Raw genomic sequence first — 15966 nt, 5'->3', positions numbered from 1 at the left:
TCTGTGGCTTAGACCTTAGACGTGACGTTGCAAGGCTTTGAGAACATGGAACAATACACAGACCTGCAAACAGCCCACTTTTTCTGGATTTTCTTTTCTACCTGTGAGCTCGGTTTTGTAGAAAGGACCGAGATCCCAGCTAGACCTGCTGATCAAACTGAGCCCTATTGCATCTTCTGTAATGCGAATAAACCGCCTGTCCATCTGGGGTGTAGGGGATGTAGTTCTGCTGTGTCAGGCCAATAGAGAAGTTGAAGGTATGAAACCTGTTGAGATGCTGGAATGTATATTTAGTGGTGATGTGCGCTGTGGTGGGAGACACGTCTCGCCAGTTCTACAGGCAGAGGTCTAGGGCTGTTTTCTAGGTTGGCTGTGATGGTTTAGGTGCAGCCAACTGAAAAAAGTTGAAGGAGTGTAGATGTGCTGAGATGCATTTAAAAGAATTATTTTTTTTAAAGCATTCCAATGCTTTAAAATATATCACCCCTTTAATCCTGGTGATCCTGTTCTCTGTCCTGGGTTTCTGAATGATGTGGATCTCGCTGAAACTCAGAGAAACAAATGCTTCAGCCTTGCATTGTTTTATTTAATTATCTGAGATGGAATTCTTAAACACCTTTTCTCAAAACGGAAACAGCTACATAAGAGAAGAGCATCAGTTCCCTTTTCTGTTCGTCATGTTTGCGGTAAGAATTATAGACAGACAGAATGGAGGTATTATCCCCCGATTTCACAATTACTCTATTCGGATACCTTGCTAGCCCACAGAGTAAGAACATGCACAGTTCTACTGAACTAGAGGAGAAAGCACTAAGCATGCAGATCTCGGGGCCCTGCGGGTTTGCTTATTTTTATTTGGGCAACGGAAACAACTTTTATGAATCAAGCAGGAAAAAAATTACAGTGGAGAGGTTAGAAGCCATACAGTGGAGAGCAGCTGAACCAGTGCTGTGCAGAACTGGTCTCTAGCTGCTCCATTTCATAGAAATAATAGCAAAAAAAACCAAGGACAGGAAGAAGTGACTGTAGAGAAGCAGCTTCTCCAGAACTGGCAGAAATGGGTCCTGCTCCTGGAGTTGCCAGTGGGGCTGGGCTACCTGCCCTTTTCCCTGGGCCACCTTGGGAAGGCTCAGCAGCAGGGTGGCTCCCTCGCCGAGGTGTTTCGTGGTTGGCTTGTTTGTGGCTCTCATTGCTGGCTCGGTGTGCGCGTCTGCAAAGAGCAAATAGCATGTGTCAGTGTGAGGGGTCAGTGGGTGACTACCACACTGGTACTGCCAGAGGCGTTGGTTACCCTGAGGAAACCCAACCTCGCCCAAACAAACCTGCAGTAAAATGCAGCAAACCCAGCTTGTTTAAGAGGTTATGGGTGGTTTTACCTTGCTGGAAGCTTCCGAGAGCCTTGCCTGAGCATAGGGATTGGTGCTGCTGGTGTAAGAGGAAGAGGGTGTCTAACAGAGCCATGATCATGAGCAGGAAGGTGCCCAAGAAGAATACCACTGCAGAACAGAAAACCAAGCGAGCTTGTGATACTGGCATCATTTTCTTGAATGTAATCCTGCCTGCCTTCTCCTGCCTGGTGGGGAAGGGGGGAAATTTCCAACCCCAGCAAGCTGGTGCAGCTAAGCTGTTCGTGACTTCATTGTTCACAAGCGTGTCCTTAAATACCCAAAGACCTTCCCAAGGGCTGGTACCTGTGTGAAAATCGGTTAGTTTTTATTCGATAAAGATGGGTACCTATCACAGGTGGTCTGTTAGAGGAAGTTGGGAGGATGTTGTTGAGAATCACAGCTAACATGGAGCTGCCGAGGATGATGGCAATCTGGAAGCTGATTTTCTCCTCAAGAGAGCTGGGTCCAAACAACACTGCCATGTCCAGCAGATACAGCGCACACGTTGGGAGGATCAGGTTCAGGATATACAGAGTGGGTTGTCTCTCCATGGAAATCTGTTGAAGAAGATGGACAAAATTTAGGTGAGTGGGAGATAATGTGTTGGGTGAATGCTTGTTCCCTAGTGTAGAAAATTATCTTATTTCATACTTTTTTTTTTTTTTGGTGGCAAATCAGTACAATATAATAGGAAAGTAGTGCTGTACCACATAGGTGAGCACAGAATATTCTTCATTATCCACCTCTTCCACGTATTCAATGATGCTGAGGTTGGTGAACTTCCATTCTCCATCAGTTAGGAGGTAACTCTGGCTTTCTTTCATCATCTCAGCTGGTGTCTGTCTTGTCTTCATGACAACGTCTGTTACTGTTTGGGCAGGAGGCAGAGCAGGAGGCAAATTGCAGAATTTAGGTATTTATTAGAGGTCAGTTATTTCCTCTCCCCTTCCCTCCCAACCAAGGGTGTGTGCAGATGGGGAAAGGCAACATTTCTTGCACTGCTGTGTTTTCTTAGCTCATCAGGGAGAAATTAAAAAGGACTCTGGTGAAGAGACTTGGCTGGACCTCTGGGAATGTGGATCAGAGGGAAAATCTCTGGTGAATCCCATTCTTTGCGGATGGGAGCTGGAGGGTTGCATGTCACCTCTGCTTATTCTTCAAGCCTTCCTATTGGGATGAACTCTGGCTGCAGTTTGGCTCCCTGAAACTGTCCTGAATTTCCTCCTATTTTGATGACTTTCAGGTATGTTTAAAGATCAGTCCTGCAAAATTGAATGTGAACAAGTAGCCTTGTTGCAGGAAGCCTCCTAATCTCCTGGTTTGTCCCAAGGGCACTTACCACAGAACATCCAAATGCTTCCAGAGATGTTGCTGGGAAATGTGCCAAAACAGAATGGCAGTGGTTTAGCTCATTTTCCCTGGTGTTACACAGCCACAATCCCACTAACCCAGTGTGAGCACATGGTGCTGCTAAGGGAACCCAGGAGTTCGCCAGGGTCCTTCTCATCTGTTCCTCCTGAAAATTTAGCCCAGCTGTAGCAAAACTCCGCTTGCTGCTCTACCTGGGTAAAGGAATAAAGTGATGCTCAAGTTGCACATCTGGGTGTCAAAGGGAAACTTGAGGATCATCAGGCTGCACGTTAAGGTAACCTGGAAGGGCTGGGTGGAGGTGAAGCTGCCGTTGTGCTCGATGACCGTATAATCCAGGTTCAAGTTTTGTCCGTTCACTCTGGAGTAAACAAAAGTGGAGAGTGACCGAGCTCCACGGCGCTGTGGTGCCCCGCGGTCCCCCAGAGCCTGGGCTGTCAGCATCCCCTCCCGGGCAGCTCCGGCTGTGCCCAGCCTGGGGGAGACCTGGGGCTGGAAGGGCTGGTGAGTGCCTCTCACCAAGGGCTGTAGCAGCTCTGCACCTCCTAAGGAAGCTCTACTTCTCCCCCCTCCACGTTCCGCTCTCCCTGGGGACTCACTTCTGGCTCTGCTGCCTCCCCCTCACCGAAGAGCGGTGCCCACCCCTCTGTCAGACCCCCGGTGCTCCATCCCCTAACAGCAAACTGCGAAGGGTCATGCCATTCCAGGGCATTGCTGGTCTCTGCTGCTTCCCCAGCTCAAGCTACAGCCCAGGCATCTCTGGAGATGTCACAGTATTACAGAGCCACAAAGTGCTTTGTATAAACCGTGGTCACCGTTAATCTAAATGATGAGGTTCTTGGTTACAGAGAGTTCATGGGAATAACTTAACCAGAGGAGTTTACCCCATTTCCTACACCACCACCACCAGTTTACATTCGTTGTGTTTCGCTTAAGCCAGTGGATGAGTGGAAGGGGAACCTACTGCTCTAAAATGAAGATGCGGGGAGACCAGTACGTATCCGTGGGCAGAATGACTCTGGAAATGTTACAGAAATCCTGCGGGTCCCAGGTTACAAAAGTGTTTTCCCACTCCTGGGGGAAGAAATGGCAGGGGAGAAATGAGCATGGGGCTCGGCAGCAGCCGTCGCGCCAGGCATCACAGGAGAGGAACGCTCCCGAGGGACCTACCAGGTTCAACATGAAGTAAAATGTGACCGTCTGGAGCTTTTCTACCTGGAGGAACAAAAGGGAAGATACTGAGCTGATTTTCTTAGGTACATCCAATGCAGAACCCAGAAGCTCTCCTCGTTGCTTTTGTAGCATACAGGTTGTAGAAACTCAGGAAAAGAGCTCAAGGATCCTGATCCTGTGGCCGAAGAGAGGGAGCACATGGTCTAATGGTTTGCAGAAAAAAAAAAATAAAGTTATTGCTAATATTTACACACCAGTGCCCTGCAAATGTGTTGCTCAGTTCGGGCACCCCACAGGTTGGTTGCAGAGCTTGCTGTAAAGCAGGCTGCTTGTCTGACCCTGCCTCTGAACTTTTTCCTGGAAGTAGGATGCTCTAGAAGATGACGGAGAAGATGCTCCAGATCTTCCAAAAATGCTTTCCAACAGCAGAAAGCCGAAGAAGTGGAAGGGACTGATGCTCATCCCCGTGGCTTTGCTGGCCCAGCCCTGCCTGGCAGAAGACTCAGACCCCAGCCCAGCCATCGCCTAGTTTTCTGCTCTAAAGCCCCAAACGGGAGTTTTGGGTCCTTACCACAGAGAGAATCGCCACCAGCATAAGATCCACCTTCACTTCCAAAGGCTCCTCCAAGCTTGTCTTGGGCAGGATGTGTGTGTGCAGCTTGCTGTGAGAGGAAACGTTCAGGTATTCAACCACATCGTAGTAGGTGCAGACGTACCTCGGAACAGCCCCTGCTAGAAAAAAAAAATATCCACTGGAATCAGAAAAGGATCAGGCAGGATCTCAGCCTGCGAGGGGTGTGCCAGAAGAGAAAGGGTACGGAGTTGGGGATGTGAAAAACATCGGTAACACGGGCAAATCCCTTCTCACATAGATGGGAACAGAATTCCTCAAAGCTTTTCCATGCCTCTTGTACTTACCTGTCCCAAGAGAAAAGGTGAGGATAGCTATAAAAGCTCGCTGCATCGTCTCCTGCTTCCAAATAAAGAGGAAAATAGCCCTGTGTGCCTTATGAACAGTTCCAGGACACGTCATTTGTTATGTAGAAGTTGATTTGATATTTATTAATGAGGGGTGGCTGTTTTGTAAACAGAAGCTAGACTTTTGATGTATCTATTTGCACTGGAAGGAAGACTTTGCTAATGGTGTGATGCACTCAAAGCTGCTCCCAAGAGCCAGTTTAGTTGTGGTAAAGGAAGAATAAGGTCATTAAAAAAAAAAAATCCAACAATTTGAGGGCAAGGAACACAACGAAAAGGCAAGGAGCCAGAGCTACTCAGAACCAAATCTTGTCTCATTTACAGGGCTGAGAGTTTACTGCAATGCCATTGAAATGGAATAGAAATTAAAATTAGTGCTTGTGTGATGTGAGGGGTGCCGGGGAGGCTGCTCTCCCTCGAGCCCAGCCCTGCTCCGTAGCAGCCCAGCCTGTGGGTGTTCGAGGATGTCCTCATTTCCCAAAGCACTGAGCCTCTCATGTGCCCACTGATTTTGTTTCTGCCTCCTTGCTGCTCTCCCGCGCTCTCGAGGTTCTTCTCCAAGCCCTCACAGCTAAGGTGAAAGGCTCAGAGACTTTTTTTTTTTTTTCTCTACATCTCTGCCTGCCTTTCCCTCAGCCGCCCTCCTCTCCATCACTGCCTATTTTTTCCGTGGTGATTCCAGCGATGGTTCCCCTGCAGGGGAGCAGCTCCAATTCTTGTGTGCTTGGGAAGTCCCATCCTGCTGGGGCATTGCAGGTGGCACCTTATTTATTTGCCCTTTGGTTGTGTGGGAGGTAGGAAGTGTATGGGCCATAGGGCAGGGTTTGAACTGGAGGTAACTGGTGTGAAGAGAAGTAGAGGTGACCGCTGTGCTGGCCGTAGGAGTTTACGCTGGTGGGACGGTGTCGCTAGAGGTGGGACAATGTTGAGCCCCCAGAATGGAGCTAGAGGTGACCTGACCTCCAGCAATCCCTCACATCTGCCAGCAGCTGGTGTGATGTGAGCTGCTCCTCTGCCTCTGCAAACTTTTGGTACCCGCTGCGTCCTGTTGCAGTGAGGTCCTTGGCCCCACCGCACGCCCCGCGCAGCATCCCTCCCTCGGCAGCTCGTGGGGGGGCAGAGGAGGGAGGAAAGCCGGACCCGTGTGGCACTTCCAAGGCTGGGCGAGGCGATGGGATGACTTGGCTGCGCAGCGGGGGCCCATCCTGCGCAGCACCCTGCTTCTGCCTCTCCCAGCCACGTACCCAAGCCCTGGCTGCAGGGGTGTCCCCTGGCTCCAGCGCAGCGAGCGCAGCCGCCCTGTGCCATGCTCGACTTCCCCACAGCCTGGCCATGGTGACACAGTCCTACTCCCACCGTGTCTTCTGGTGGCCCACCATGACTTCTGGTGGCCCGCCATGTCTTCTGGTGGTCTGCCACATCTGCTGGCAGCCTGCTGTGTCTGCTGGTGGTCCGCCACATCTTCTGGTGGCCTGCCACGTCTGCTGGTGGCCCGCCGTGCACCCAGGGGCTCCAGGAATCTTGGGAGGGCCTGGGGGGCTTGGGGAGCTCAGGGGGCTCCAGGGGCTCAGGGAGGACTTGGGGGGTCTTGAGGGGTGGGGGTGGGCGTGATGCTGGGGGTTGGCAGGATCGCTGGGACGGGGGGGGGGAGGGGCTGCACTATCAGTGACCGCGTGGCCTAATGGATAAGGCGTCTGACTTCGGATCAGAAGATTGAGGGTTCGAGTCCCTTCGTGGTCGGCCCCTTTTCCCCGCACTTTTAAACCCGCTCCAGTTTTTCCCGCTCCCCCCTTCGCGCCCCCTCCCCTCGGGGCTAGGGCCCGCCCGCGCGCCCCCCGCCCCGCCCCCCCGCCCCGCCCCCACACCGCCTGCTGGGCCCGCAGGGGTCGGGGCCGTTCTCCCGGGCCGGGGCGCGCGCCCTGCGCAGCCCCAGTGGCCTAATGGATAAGGCACTGGCCTCCTAAGCCAGGGATTGTGGGTTCGAGTCCCATCTGGGGTGAGCCGCCTTTTGCCGGTGCCAACCCCGGTTCCGTGCTCCTTCCCCCCGGGTCGGTGCCGTCAGCCCCGCGCAGCGCTGCCGGGCCGCCTCCCCCGCCTCCCGCTGCTGCCCGCAGGGTGCTGGCTGTGGCGGCTCGGTGGGAAGATGTTCCCCATCCCCAGTGGCAGATGTCAGTTGAGGAGGGTGATGCACAGGGAGGGTCCAGATGTGCGAAGGAAGCAGCGCTGCTGGGTTCATGTGTCTGGGTGGCTTCTGCAGGCAGAGCTTGCGGAGGGGATGGCTGAAGAGGGAGGTCGAAGTGGTCCATGACATGTTTTGGGGCAGCCAGACCCCCATGGCAGCCCCAGGCTCACTCACCGGGACGATGCGGTGATCAGTTCCACGGCAGCCGCCCCAGCCTGCCTATCACAAGGGAACCCAGGAGGAGCAGCTACAAACTGCCCCGGATTTCCGTGCAGAGATGGATGCTCCATGGTCCCACACGCCCAGGTGAGGCTGTCACCGAGGGAAGAACCAGCAGCTTTTCCCTGGGCCCTGCTGATGAAAGGATGGGATTTGGAGAGCTGTGTCGTGGTTTAACCCCGGCCGGCAACCTAGCACCTCGCAGCCACCAGCTCACTGCCCCTCACCCAGAGGGATGGGGAGGAGGATCAGAAAGGAATGTAAAACTCAAGGGTTGAGATAAGAACAATTTAACAGGCAAAGCAAAAGCTGCACACGCAAGCAAAGCAAAGCAAGGAATTCATTCACCACTGCCCATGGGCAGGCAGGTGTCCGGCCATCCCCAGGGAAGCAGGGCTCCATCACCAAAAGGGTTACTTGGGATGACAAACGCCATAATGTCGGATGTTTACCCCCTTTCCTTCTTCTTCCCCCAGTTTATATACTCAGCGGGATGTTATATGGTATGGAATACCCCTTTGGCTAGTTTGGGTCACCTGTCCTGGCCGTGTCCCCTCCCAGCTTCCAGTGCCCCTCCAGCCCTCTCGCTGGCAGGGCCCAGGAAACTGAGAAGTCCTTGATTTAGTATAAACATCACCCAGCAACAACTAAAAACGTCAGTGTGCTATCAATGTTGTTCTCACATCATGGCCAAAACACAGCACTGCCCCAGCTACTCAGAATAAAATTAACTCTATCCCAGCTGAACCGAGAACAGGTGTTAATGAAAGGGTGTTTTTTGGAGAGCTGTTAATGCAAGAGCGGTTCTCTGGGGCATGGGCACCTCCCCAGGTGTCCCCAGCAGTGCAGAAGCAGGGTATTAAAGCTGTTTAATGAGCCTTGTCTGGGCAGAGCTGGGTCAGGGCTGAGTCAGGAATTTCTGCTGTATTTTGACCCCTTCCAGGTGCTCCCTGTATCATCAGCTACATCTGACTCCCAACAAAAAGGCTGGGGGATGACCACCTTGCAGTTGTCATGTAAAGCTCTTCCCGGAGCATGGCAAGCTTTAGTGGGAAGGAAGCTTTACTCTGCTGGATAACGCATCTCTGCAAGGGCTGTTTGCTGGGACCACGCAGTCTGGCTGTGCTGCCCTGGGACCCTAGCCCTCCACGTACGTGCCTTTGGGATAACGCCCTCTCAGGTTCGTTGCATTAAAAAGCTGCTTGGAGGGTCTTTTCCTGTGGAGTTAATGGATTTTTAAAAGGCAGCTGTGGTCAGGGTGATATCACACTAGTAAAACCTAAAGTCAAGTTTCTTTCTGAGTAGTTTTTCTCTCTTAGGGGTGGGGGGAAATGACTCCACCGCCTGAAAGGCAGCAAACCTGGCAAAGCCCTGGGTGTTGGGCCACCGGCAGCCCCAGGCAGCCGAGCTGCAGGTCCCTGGGCTGCTCAGCAAACCCTGCCTGCTCTGGGGGATGGGGATGGGGCGAAAGGGGTGTCTCCAGGCTGGTGTTACCTGGGACCACTTGGCTTCCACCTCTTTGGTTGACCAGCTTCAAGGCTGTGATCGAAAGTGCAGCCAGAGAACGATTTTTGCATCCTTCTTACAAGACTGGATAGCATCAGGTGGCTCTTGGGGGTGTTTGATCGCTTGGGTTCCTCTGGGCAGCGTTTTCTCTGCATCCGCTGGAGATGCTGTACCCACAGTCCCACTGCGATGTCCTGGTGGCAGCACCACCAGGGGCCTGGGCTGGGTCACCGTGTGCTCAGAGGGACTTCCATCAGTCATGGCCTCGCTTGGGCAGTACCAAGTTTTGTTCCTGCTGGTTTTTGCTGCTCCTGGCTCCAGAGCGCTAAGGCTCAGGCAGCAGGAGGCTGGACCTGTGCTGCTCCTCATGAGCTGGAGTGACTGTGCCGGCTGATGGGTGAGGACCAGGGTGCAGAGCGGGGAGAAAACAGCCCTGGGGGAAATGCTGCAGGGACACGTGGCATTCAAAGGGCTTCGAATTCCCTGGTGCTGGGCAAAAGCGGGCAACTGCTGCCAGCACCAAGGAGCTTCCTGCACCCTGGGGCCAAGGGACACTCGGCCATGGGGGGCTCAGACCCTTGGCCCCCCAGTCTGCAGTCAGGCACCAGATCCACTTGACCGGGCTGTCACCACCACACATCTGGCTTAGTGCTGCCCCACCCCCTTGCATCTGACACGATCGGGATTTGCACCCTACACCCCTCTGTGCCCCCCACACCTTGGTGAGCTCTTGGGGGCACCAGGGGTGGATGGAGCTGGGGCAGCTGCTACGTGCTCTGGTCTGGCTGCTGCCACCCGCCATACTGGGGGGGTCTGCACAGCCGCAGGGCACGAGAGCTCATCTCGCCCAGTCCTTCCTCTCCAGCACGTCTCTACTCAGCTTTCGTCCGATGGATGCATTGGAAAAGACACACAGCTGGAAGCTGAGCTGGACATACCCCGGGAACCAACATGTCCCCCAAACCACCCATGGCAGTGGAAGAGGCTAAAATACCTTCCTGCCCTGTGGTGGGCTTTGGGAAGTTTTTCTAGGATTAGATGAGAAGCACAGGTTTTTGGGGAGAAGCCAAGCCGTGCTGTGGAGGGTGCAGGAGGTGCGGTGGGTAAGGAGCAGGAGCCTGAGCCCCGCGGTGCTTCCTGCAGCGCACCGTCACGCTGTAGCGGTGCTGTGTTACTGCAGGTGCCATCACTGGTGGCTCGTAGACACTGTGGCCACCACACTGAATGCATGACTTGGCTCCAAGGTCCCAGCTGTCCCTGTCCTCCCTCCTTCCCCAGTGATGCCCGACCCTGGGAGTCAAATGGAAGGAATGTACAGCCTCGGCTGGGTGTGATGGTCTTGGCTTTGCCTTTCCATGGGGATGTGGCAGGGAAGGCCTGGACTCATGTACCCCTGGCAGCTGTAGGGTGAGGGTGGCAGTGACCCCAGCTGCTCTGTGTTGGGGGTGTCCCTGGCTGGTGTCTGCTCTTATTTGTGGGTTGTATTTGTGTTCGGAGTTGTTGGCATCCTCAGCAGCACGGCTGGAGCAGCGGGCAGCAGAGCCGGTGGCAGGAGGGGAACGTCGCTGCTCCAGCCCACAGGATTCCTGCACGGCACAGCCTCCATCAGCACGTATGGGGGAGGCTGTGGGGGTTCATGGTGACCTACGGGGTCCCATGGGAGGAGGGGCCCCCTGCCCGCTCACCCCACCACGGGGAGGAACAGCCACAATCCCAGGAGGGATGGGAGCGTGGGTGATGCACAAGGGGTGGCAGGAGACCCCCCCCCCCACCCCCCCCGGACCCCCCCCCCGGTGTGTGTTGCTGTCCCCAAAGCAGAGTTATGGGGGACCACGTGGCCTAATGGATAAGGCGTCTGACTTCGGATCAGAAGATTGAGGGTTCGAGTCCCTTCGTGGTTGTTTTAAAGCCACGAGTCGTTTAATTTCCCCACACCCCTGGAAGGTGGGGGGGGCGGCGGTCGGTGGTCGGTGGTCGGTCCCTGCCCCGTGGGGTGAGAGCAGCCGGGGGTGTCGGTGCTGGGGGGTGCCTTAGGGCCGGCTCTGCCCCGCAAGGCCCCGGGGCTCTGCCCCACGGCGGGGCCGCAGCCCGGGGGTGGGGGCGAAGCGGAGCCCGGCCCCTGCGGCCGGTTTTTGGGAGGTGGGAATAAAAGGGTGGGGGCAGCCGGGGCTGGGGCTTGGCGCCGCTGCGGGGAGCGCCCGGTGAGGCACGGGGGCCGGGGTGGGGGGTGTGTGTCTGGGGGGGGTGTCTGTGTGTTCTGGGGGGGTGTCCCCCCGACCTCGCTCCTCCCTGCGGGGTAGGGCTGGCGGGGTAAAAAAAAAATAAAATAGTGGCTGCCACCCCAGGTGGGAACTCGAACCCTCAGGCCCTGGCTTAAGCGGCCGGTGCCTCATCCATTAGGCCGCTGGGGCCGCGCAGGGGCCGCCACTTCCGGGGGGGTCCGGGGCAAACTGGGGGGGCTCGGGGGGGAGCCCGGGTGAGCGGGCTGGGGCGGGGCGGAGCGGGCTGGGCTCCTCGCAGGGATCTCCAGCCCCCCGCGCCGGCAGCGCCGTGCACAGAGCCGGACCGAGCTGGGCGGTTTTACCGGGGGGGGAGGGGGCTGCGTGGCTTGGCGGGCACGGGGCTGCCCTGCGCTGGGGGACGTTCAGTCCCGGGGGGGCCTCCCGGGGCTGTGCGGGACCCCCCTGCCCACTCGCCGTGGCCACGTTCCCCTCCGGCCACCAGAGAGTTAAGTGAAGGCGCCAAAATAGACTCCGTAGGCGGCCCCAGTGGCCTAATGGATAAGGCACTGGCCTCCTAAGCCAGGGATTGTGGGTTCGAGTCCCACCTGGGGTGACTCTTTTCCCCCTGCGGGGTGACCAGGCTTGGTGGGGGGCGATGCTCCCCCAGCAGCCCCGGGGGTGGGCTCACGGCCCACACAGCAGCCACACGCGTGGGGCGTGTTTTTAATGACGTGTCCAGCCGCCACGGGCCGGCTCCAAGGCTTAAGACAAAATTTTTTCAATCTTCCTGTAAAATCTGGGGCAGGAGAGCTGGGCGGCAGGTGATGGTGGCGGTGGGGTCATGGGAGGTCCCGACTGATGGTCCTGTGACAACTTTCAGTGTCACAAACACCCCTGAAGCAGTGACACCTGCCTTGGGTACCGACACCTGAAGCAATGACACCTGCTTTGGGTACCGCACGGGGCTGCAGGCTCCTTTGCCAGTGAGGGGGGGCCGGCAGCCTCCCCCCCACCCCACCCCTGCATAAAAGCTTCAGGCAGGAGAAAAATTTAAATCTTTGCTGCACTTGCTGGCGAACAGAGGGGTGAGGGCGGCCGGGCCATGGCAGGGTTTCCTGGGAGGGATGGTGGGATGCACCCGTGTTTGGGGGAGGCTGGGGGGGTTAAATGCTGATGCAGGTGGTGCAAGGGCAAAGCTGAAGAGCCCCTCTTCCAAAGGGGACTGGGCACTGGCTGGCGTGGAGCCATGAGTGTCCAGAGGGGACCCCACACATCCCTCGCCATGGCCCCCCAGTTAGGGACCCCACAACTCTTTGCCATGCCCCAGTTAGGGACCCCACACCCCTCACCACGCCCCCCCAGTTAGGGATCCCGCACCCCTCACCATGCCCCAGTCCATGCCCCAGTTAGGGACCCTGCACCCCTCGCCATGCCCCAGTTAGGGACCCCGCACACCCAGTTAGGGACCCCCGCACCTCGCGGTGCCCCAGTTAAGCTCCCACAACCAGCACTTTCCCCTCTTCTTTGGGTTGTTGCCTAAAACAGAACCCCCTCTGCTCACCCCAGGTGGGACTCGAACCCACAATCCCTGACTTAGAAGGCCAGTGCCTTGTCCATTAGGCCACTGGGGCCTGTGGAAACATGAAAAAAAGGGTCATTTCAGGATCTTGGAGCCCCCCACTGTACCCCAGGCTGGCGGGGCTGAAATCCATCCTGCACCACAGAACCTGGTGCTGTTCAAACAGGGCTGGGTGCTGAGTGACTCCTGAGGGAGCTCAGCCCGAGGTCTTGGCGTTCCACAGGGTGGTTCCTACCTTGTAGCATCGATGGAGAGCAATCACCTCCTGCCAAATCCCTGCCGTGGCTTTCAGTTCTTTCAATGCAGTGACAGGCGTGGTTTTTGGTTAGGAAAAAAAAACCAACAACTAAAGTGGAAGGAAAGCGCTTGAAGCAGTGAATAGTCCTATTTGCTACTTGGATACGCGGTTAAGACTGCTCTTACTCCCCTTTCTTCTCCCCCAAATCTACCTTTGCTTTTATGTTCAGCAGCAGAGGGTGTTCCCACAGAGCAGAGGGCTGGACAAAGGGCATAAAGGATTCAAAAAACCCCAAAAAGTACCTGTCAAAAATACGGCATTTTAGTTTCTCTCAAACATGGACAATATTTTCTCTGCAAAATGATTGACAGGCTATCACAGCGTTTCACTAGGTTCAAAATGAGGTGTTCAATATTTTTATTTACACTTTTAGACCATTTTTATTTCATACAGCTCACGCGTTTAGCATCACCTACACCTGCCAACGGCATTTATTTAAGAAGACTGAGGATCTAGTCAAAGTCTGCCCTCCTGCTCTGTTTTATGTTTGAGTGTATCTTTTTCTGACGTAGTCGTTCACGGTTCATTTTTTCCACCCTAAAACAAAATGGGAAGATCCTTTAGCGTACAAAGCAAGCATTGAAACATCCACCTTTGAGCACAGTTATAATGTAGAGCTGAAAATGTTATAACGAGCTGAAAAACATCCACAGGGAGAAAAAACCACTCTCTGTTCTTGGGATGCTACCCAGGAAAGTCATTAAAACCTTCAATTAAGGTACCTCTCTATGAGTTTCTGTGTGGTCTCCTTAGACACCACCTTGGGCACCTCGGTAGCCTCCGTGACCATGGTCCTGATCTTTTCTAAACAGATCGCCAGATTCCTCATTTGGTAGCGACTCTCGTCAGAGTTCACGATCAGCTCACCGGCTCGGTTTATCTTATTCCTGTGCTAGAGAGGGGAAAAGGGGATGTGACCATGGAAACCTCCTCAGAGTGGTCCCGTTCGGGCTGGAAGTATGATGCTTCAGCCCTGGCTGGCGGAGGGGGAATAGTTACCATCGATGCCATTTTTTGTCTCACAGCTTCTGGAATCCAGTCTGCTGATGCCAGGTGGAACCGAACTTCTGCCTTGCTATTCACTGCGAGGAAAAAAACAATTATTTTTTTCCATGGAACAGCTCGCCTGCCTAAGCTTTGTGAGATAATTCAGTCTGTTCACTGCTGGCTTTGAACACACAGCGATTCCAGTATTAATTTCCTGAAAAATCACAACTTCTTTCTTGCTGTATTTTTGCATATCACTCTACAAGGCAAACTCTGATTTTTTATGGAGGGTCTGTCACACTATCTGCCTTTACACACACTACAAGTTTTATCATTATCACCAGTCACTATCTTATTTTCAATGGCAATGGCAGAACAGGAAGGGTTACAAGTTTATTTGAATTAGCTGAGAATTTATTGTGCTGTGATGTTTCCAACATGTTTGATCAATGATGAATTGATCATCTGATCAATGAGACCAGATGAGGTGGAGGCGGAGGTGGTGTTTGCCCCGGCGCGTGTAGCAGCAATGACCCCAGTAAGAGCGTTTGTGGGAGAATCGCATGTAACGACTGGTCTCGAGCACTACGAAGACTCAGAAGTTGCGTTAATAGGGTGACGATAATGAGAAATTAGCATCGGCTGGCACAAAGATGCTGTTTAACTTCAAGTTGTCAATATTTTACCGCAACGGACAGAGAACCACCTGCAGGCTGTGGTTGTTCCCTCGGAGCGGGAGAAACTCTCCTCACCTTTGTTGACGTGCTGCCCACCGGGGCCGCAGCTGCGGCAGTAGGACACGGTCAGGCGAGCTGGAAGGGAAGAGCAGCAGGCGGTGACCCGCAGCCATGGTCCCGCTCTGACCACGGGCAGCAGGGCATGGGGACGGTCCCAGTGGGAGGACGGCTGGGACTTGGTGGTGCTGGCACCCCCAGTTCAGCTCCAGGCCTGGAGCTCAGCCCCCAGCCCATTGCTGGGCATGCAGCCCGGGAACAGCCCGGCTCCATCCGCGGGGACAGTCGCCCAGGGGAAGGGGGACGCTCGCCCTGGTGGACGGGGATGCTTCCTCAGGGGAACACTCGCCCCAGGGGGAGGGAGATGCTCACCTGGGGGGAGGGGAACGCTTGCCCGGAGGGTAGGGGATGCTTGCCCCGGGGGGGGGTGTGGGTGGGTGGGATGCGGACGCTCGCCCAAGGGGACACACACACAGGGGGAGGGGGACACTCACCCATGGGGATGTCGAGAGCAGGCGGCTGTGTCTCCTGGAACACACGGCAGGGTGCCCGCATCAGCCCCCCACACCCCGCGGTGGCACCGCCCCTTCCATAAGCCCCGCCCACCCACCGATAACCTTATAAGCCCCGCCCACCCTCATTGGCACCACCCCTTCGGCTAAGTCCCGCCCCTGAGACGGCTCCGCCCCTCCTGCTAAGCCCCCGTTAATCTTCCGACAATTTACTGTGCTAAACCCCATCCACTAGCGGAGGCACCGCCCCTTCGTTAAGCCCCGCCCACCCATCCTCAATCCCTCGGGCTAAGCCCCACTCATCCATAGTCAACGTTGTGCTAAGCCCCGCCCACCCGCAGTGGCACCGCCCCTTGCGGTCAGCCCCGCCCACCCACAGTCAACACTTGCTAAGCCCCGCCCACCCTCGGTGGCACCGGCCCCACATAAACCCCGCCCACCCGCCTTCGTCACTCAGACGCTAAGCCCCGCCCCTTGCCGCCCCCCCCCCCCGCCCCTGGGCACTCACCGGGGCGCTGGCGGCGGCGCCGTCCTGCCGCGGCGGGTACAGCTTGTCCAGGCTGTACGCGCTCCGGTACTCGGCCCCGGCGGCAGCCCGCTGCGAGAACCGAGCGGCGAGAAGCCTCAGCCGCGGCCGGCCCAGGCCCCGCAGCGTGTGCGCCGCCATCTTGGCTCTCGCGGTGCGGCTGCGCCACGACGTCCCCACGGAAACGGCGGCCGCACGCCGCGTTCCGGGGTGGGACCTGCGCGGGGAGGGGGGGTCTCTGGGATGGGTGAGGTGGGGGCGTGTGAGTGGGGGTGTACGTGGGGTGTGTGGGGA

The 15966-nt window shown here is 55.9% G+C and overlaps 1 protein-coding gene and 5 non-coding genes across 6 annotated transcripts; 4 read left to right on the top strand and 2 right to left on the bottom strand.

Annotated features, from left to right (window-relative positions):
- The first annotated feature begins 6574 nt into the window (after positions 1–6574).
- On the top strand, positions 6575–6647 carry TRNAR-UCG (transfer RNA arginine (anticodon UCG)). The gene has a single exon. It is a non-coding gene; the product is annotated as a tRNA-Arg (tRNA).
- A 186-nt stretch (positions 6648–6833) lies between these two features.
- Positions 6834–6906, top strand: TRNAR-CCU (transfer RNA arginine (anticodon CCU)). The gene has a single exon. It is a non-coding gene; the product is annotated as a tRNA-Arg (tRNA).
- Positions 6907–10642: 3736 nt separating this feature from the next.
- TRNAR-UCG (transfer RNA arginine (anticodon UCG)) lies at positions 10643–10715 on the top strand. The gene has a single exon. It is a non-coding gene; the product is annotated as a tRNA-Arg (tRNA).
- An 861-nt stretch (positions 10716–11576) lies between these two features.
- Positions 11577–11649, top strand: TRNAR-CCU (transfer RNA arginine (anticodon CCU)). Its single transcript has one exon. It is a non-coding gene; the product is annotated as a tRNA-Arg (tRNA).
- Positions 11650–12594: 945 nt separating this feature from the next.
- Positions 12595–12667, bottom strand: TRNAR-UCU (transfer RNA arginine (anticodon UCU)). The gene has a single exon. It is a non-coding gene; the product is annotated as a tRNA-Arg (tRNA).
- A 586-nt stretch (positions 12668–13253) lies between these two features.
- Positions 13254–15850, bottom strand: MRPL58 (mitochondrial ribosomal protein L58). The gene is made up of 6 exons (XM_056326696.1): positions 15655–15850; positions 15129–15162; positions 14653–14712; positions 13913–13995; positions 13636–13805; positions 13254–13450 (listed from the first exon to the last, which is right to left on the bottom strand). Exons 1-6 carry the CDS (start codon positions 15811–15813, stop codon positions 13366–13368), a joined length of 591 nt encoding a protein of 196 aa, XP_056182671.1. The 5' UTR covers positions 15814–15850; the 3' UTR covers positions 13254–13365.
- Positions 15851–15966: the final 116 nt, after the last annotated feature.

The sequence above is a fragment of the Falco biarmicus genome, chromosome 1 (genome assembly GCF_023638135.1).
Source record: "Falco biarmicus isolate bFalBia1 chromosome 1, bFalBia1.pri, whole genome shotgun sequence".
Taxonomy (NCBI): Eukaryota; Metazoa; Chordata; class Aves; order Falconiformes; family Falconidae; genus Falco; species Falco biarmicus.
This window is presented reverse-complemented; position numbering and strand designations above follow the sequence as displayed.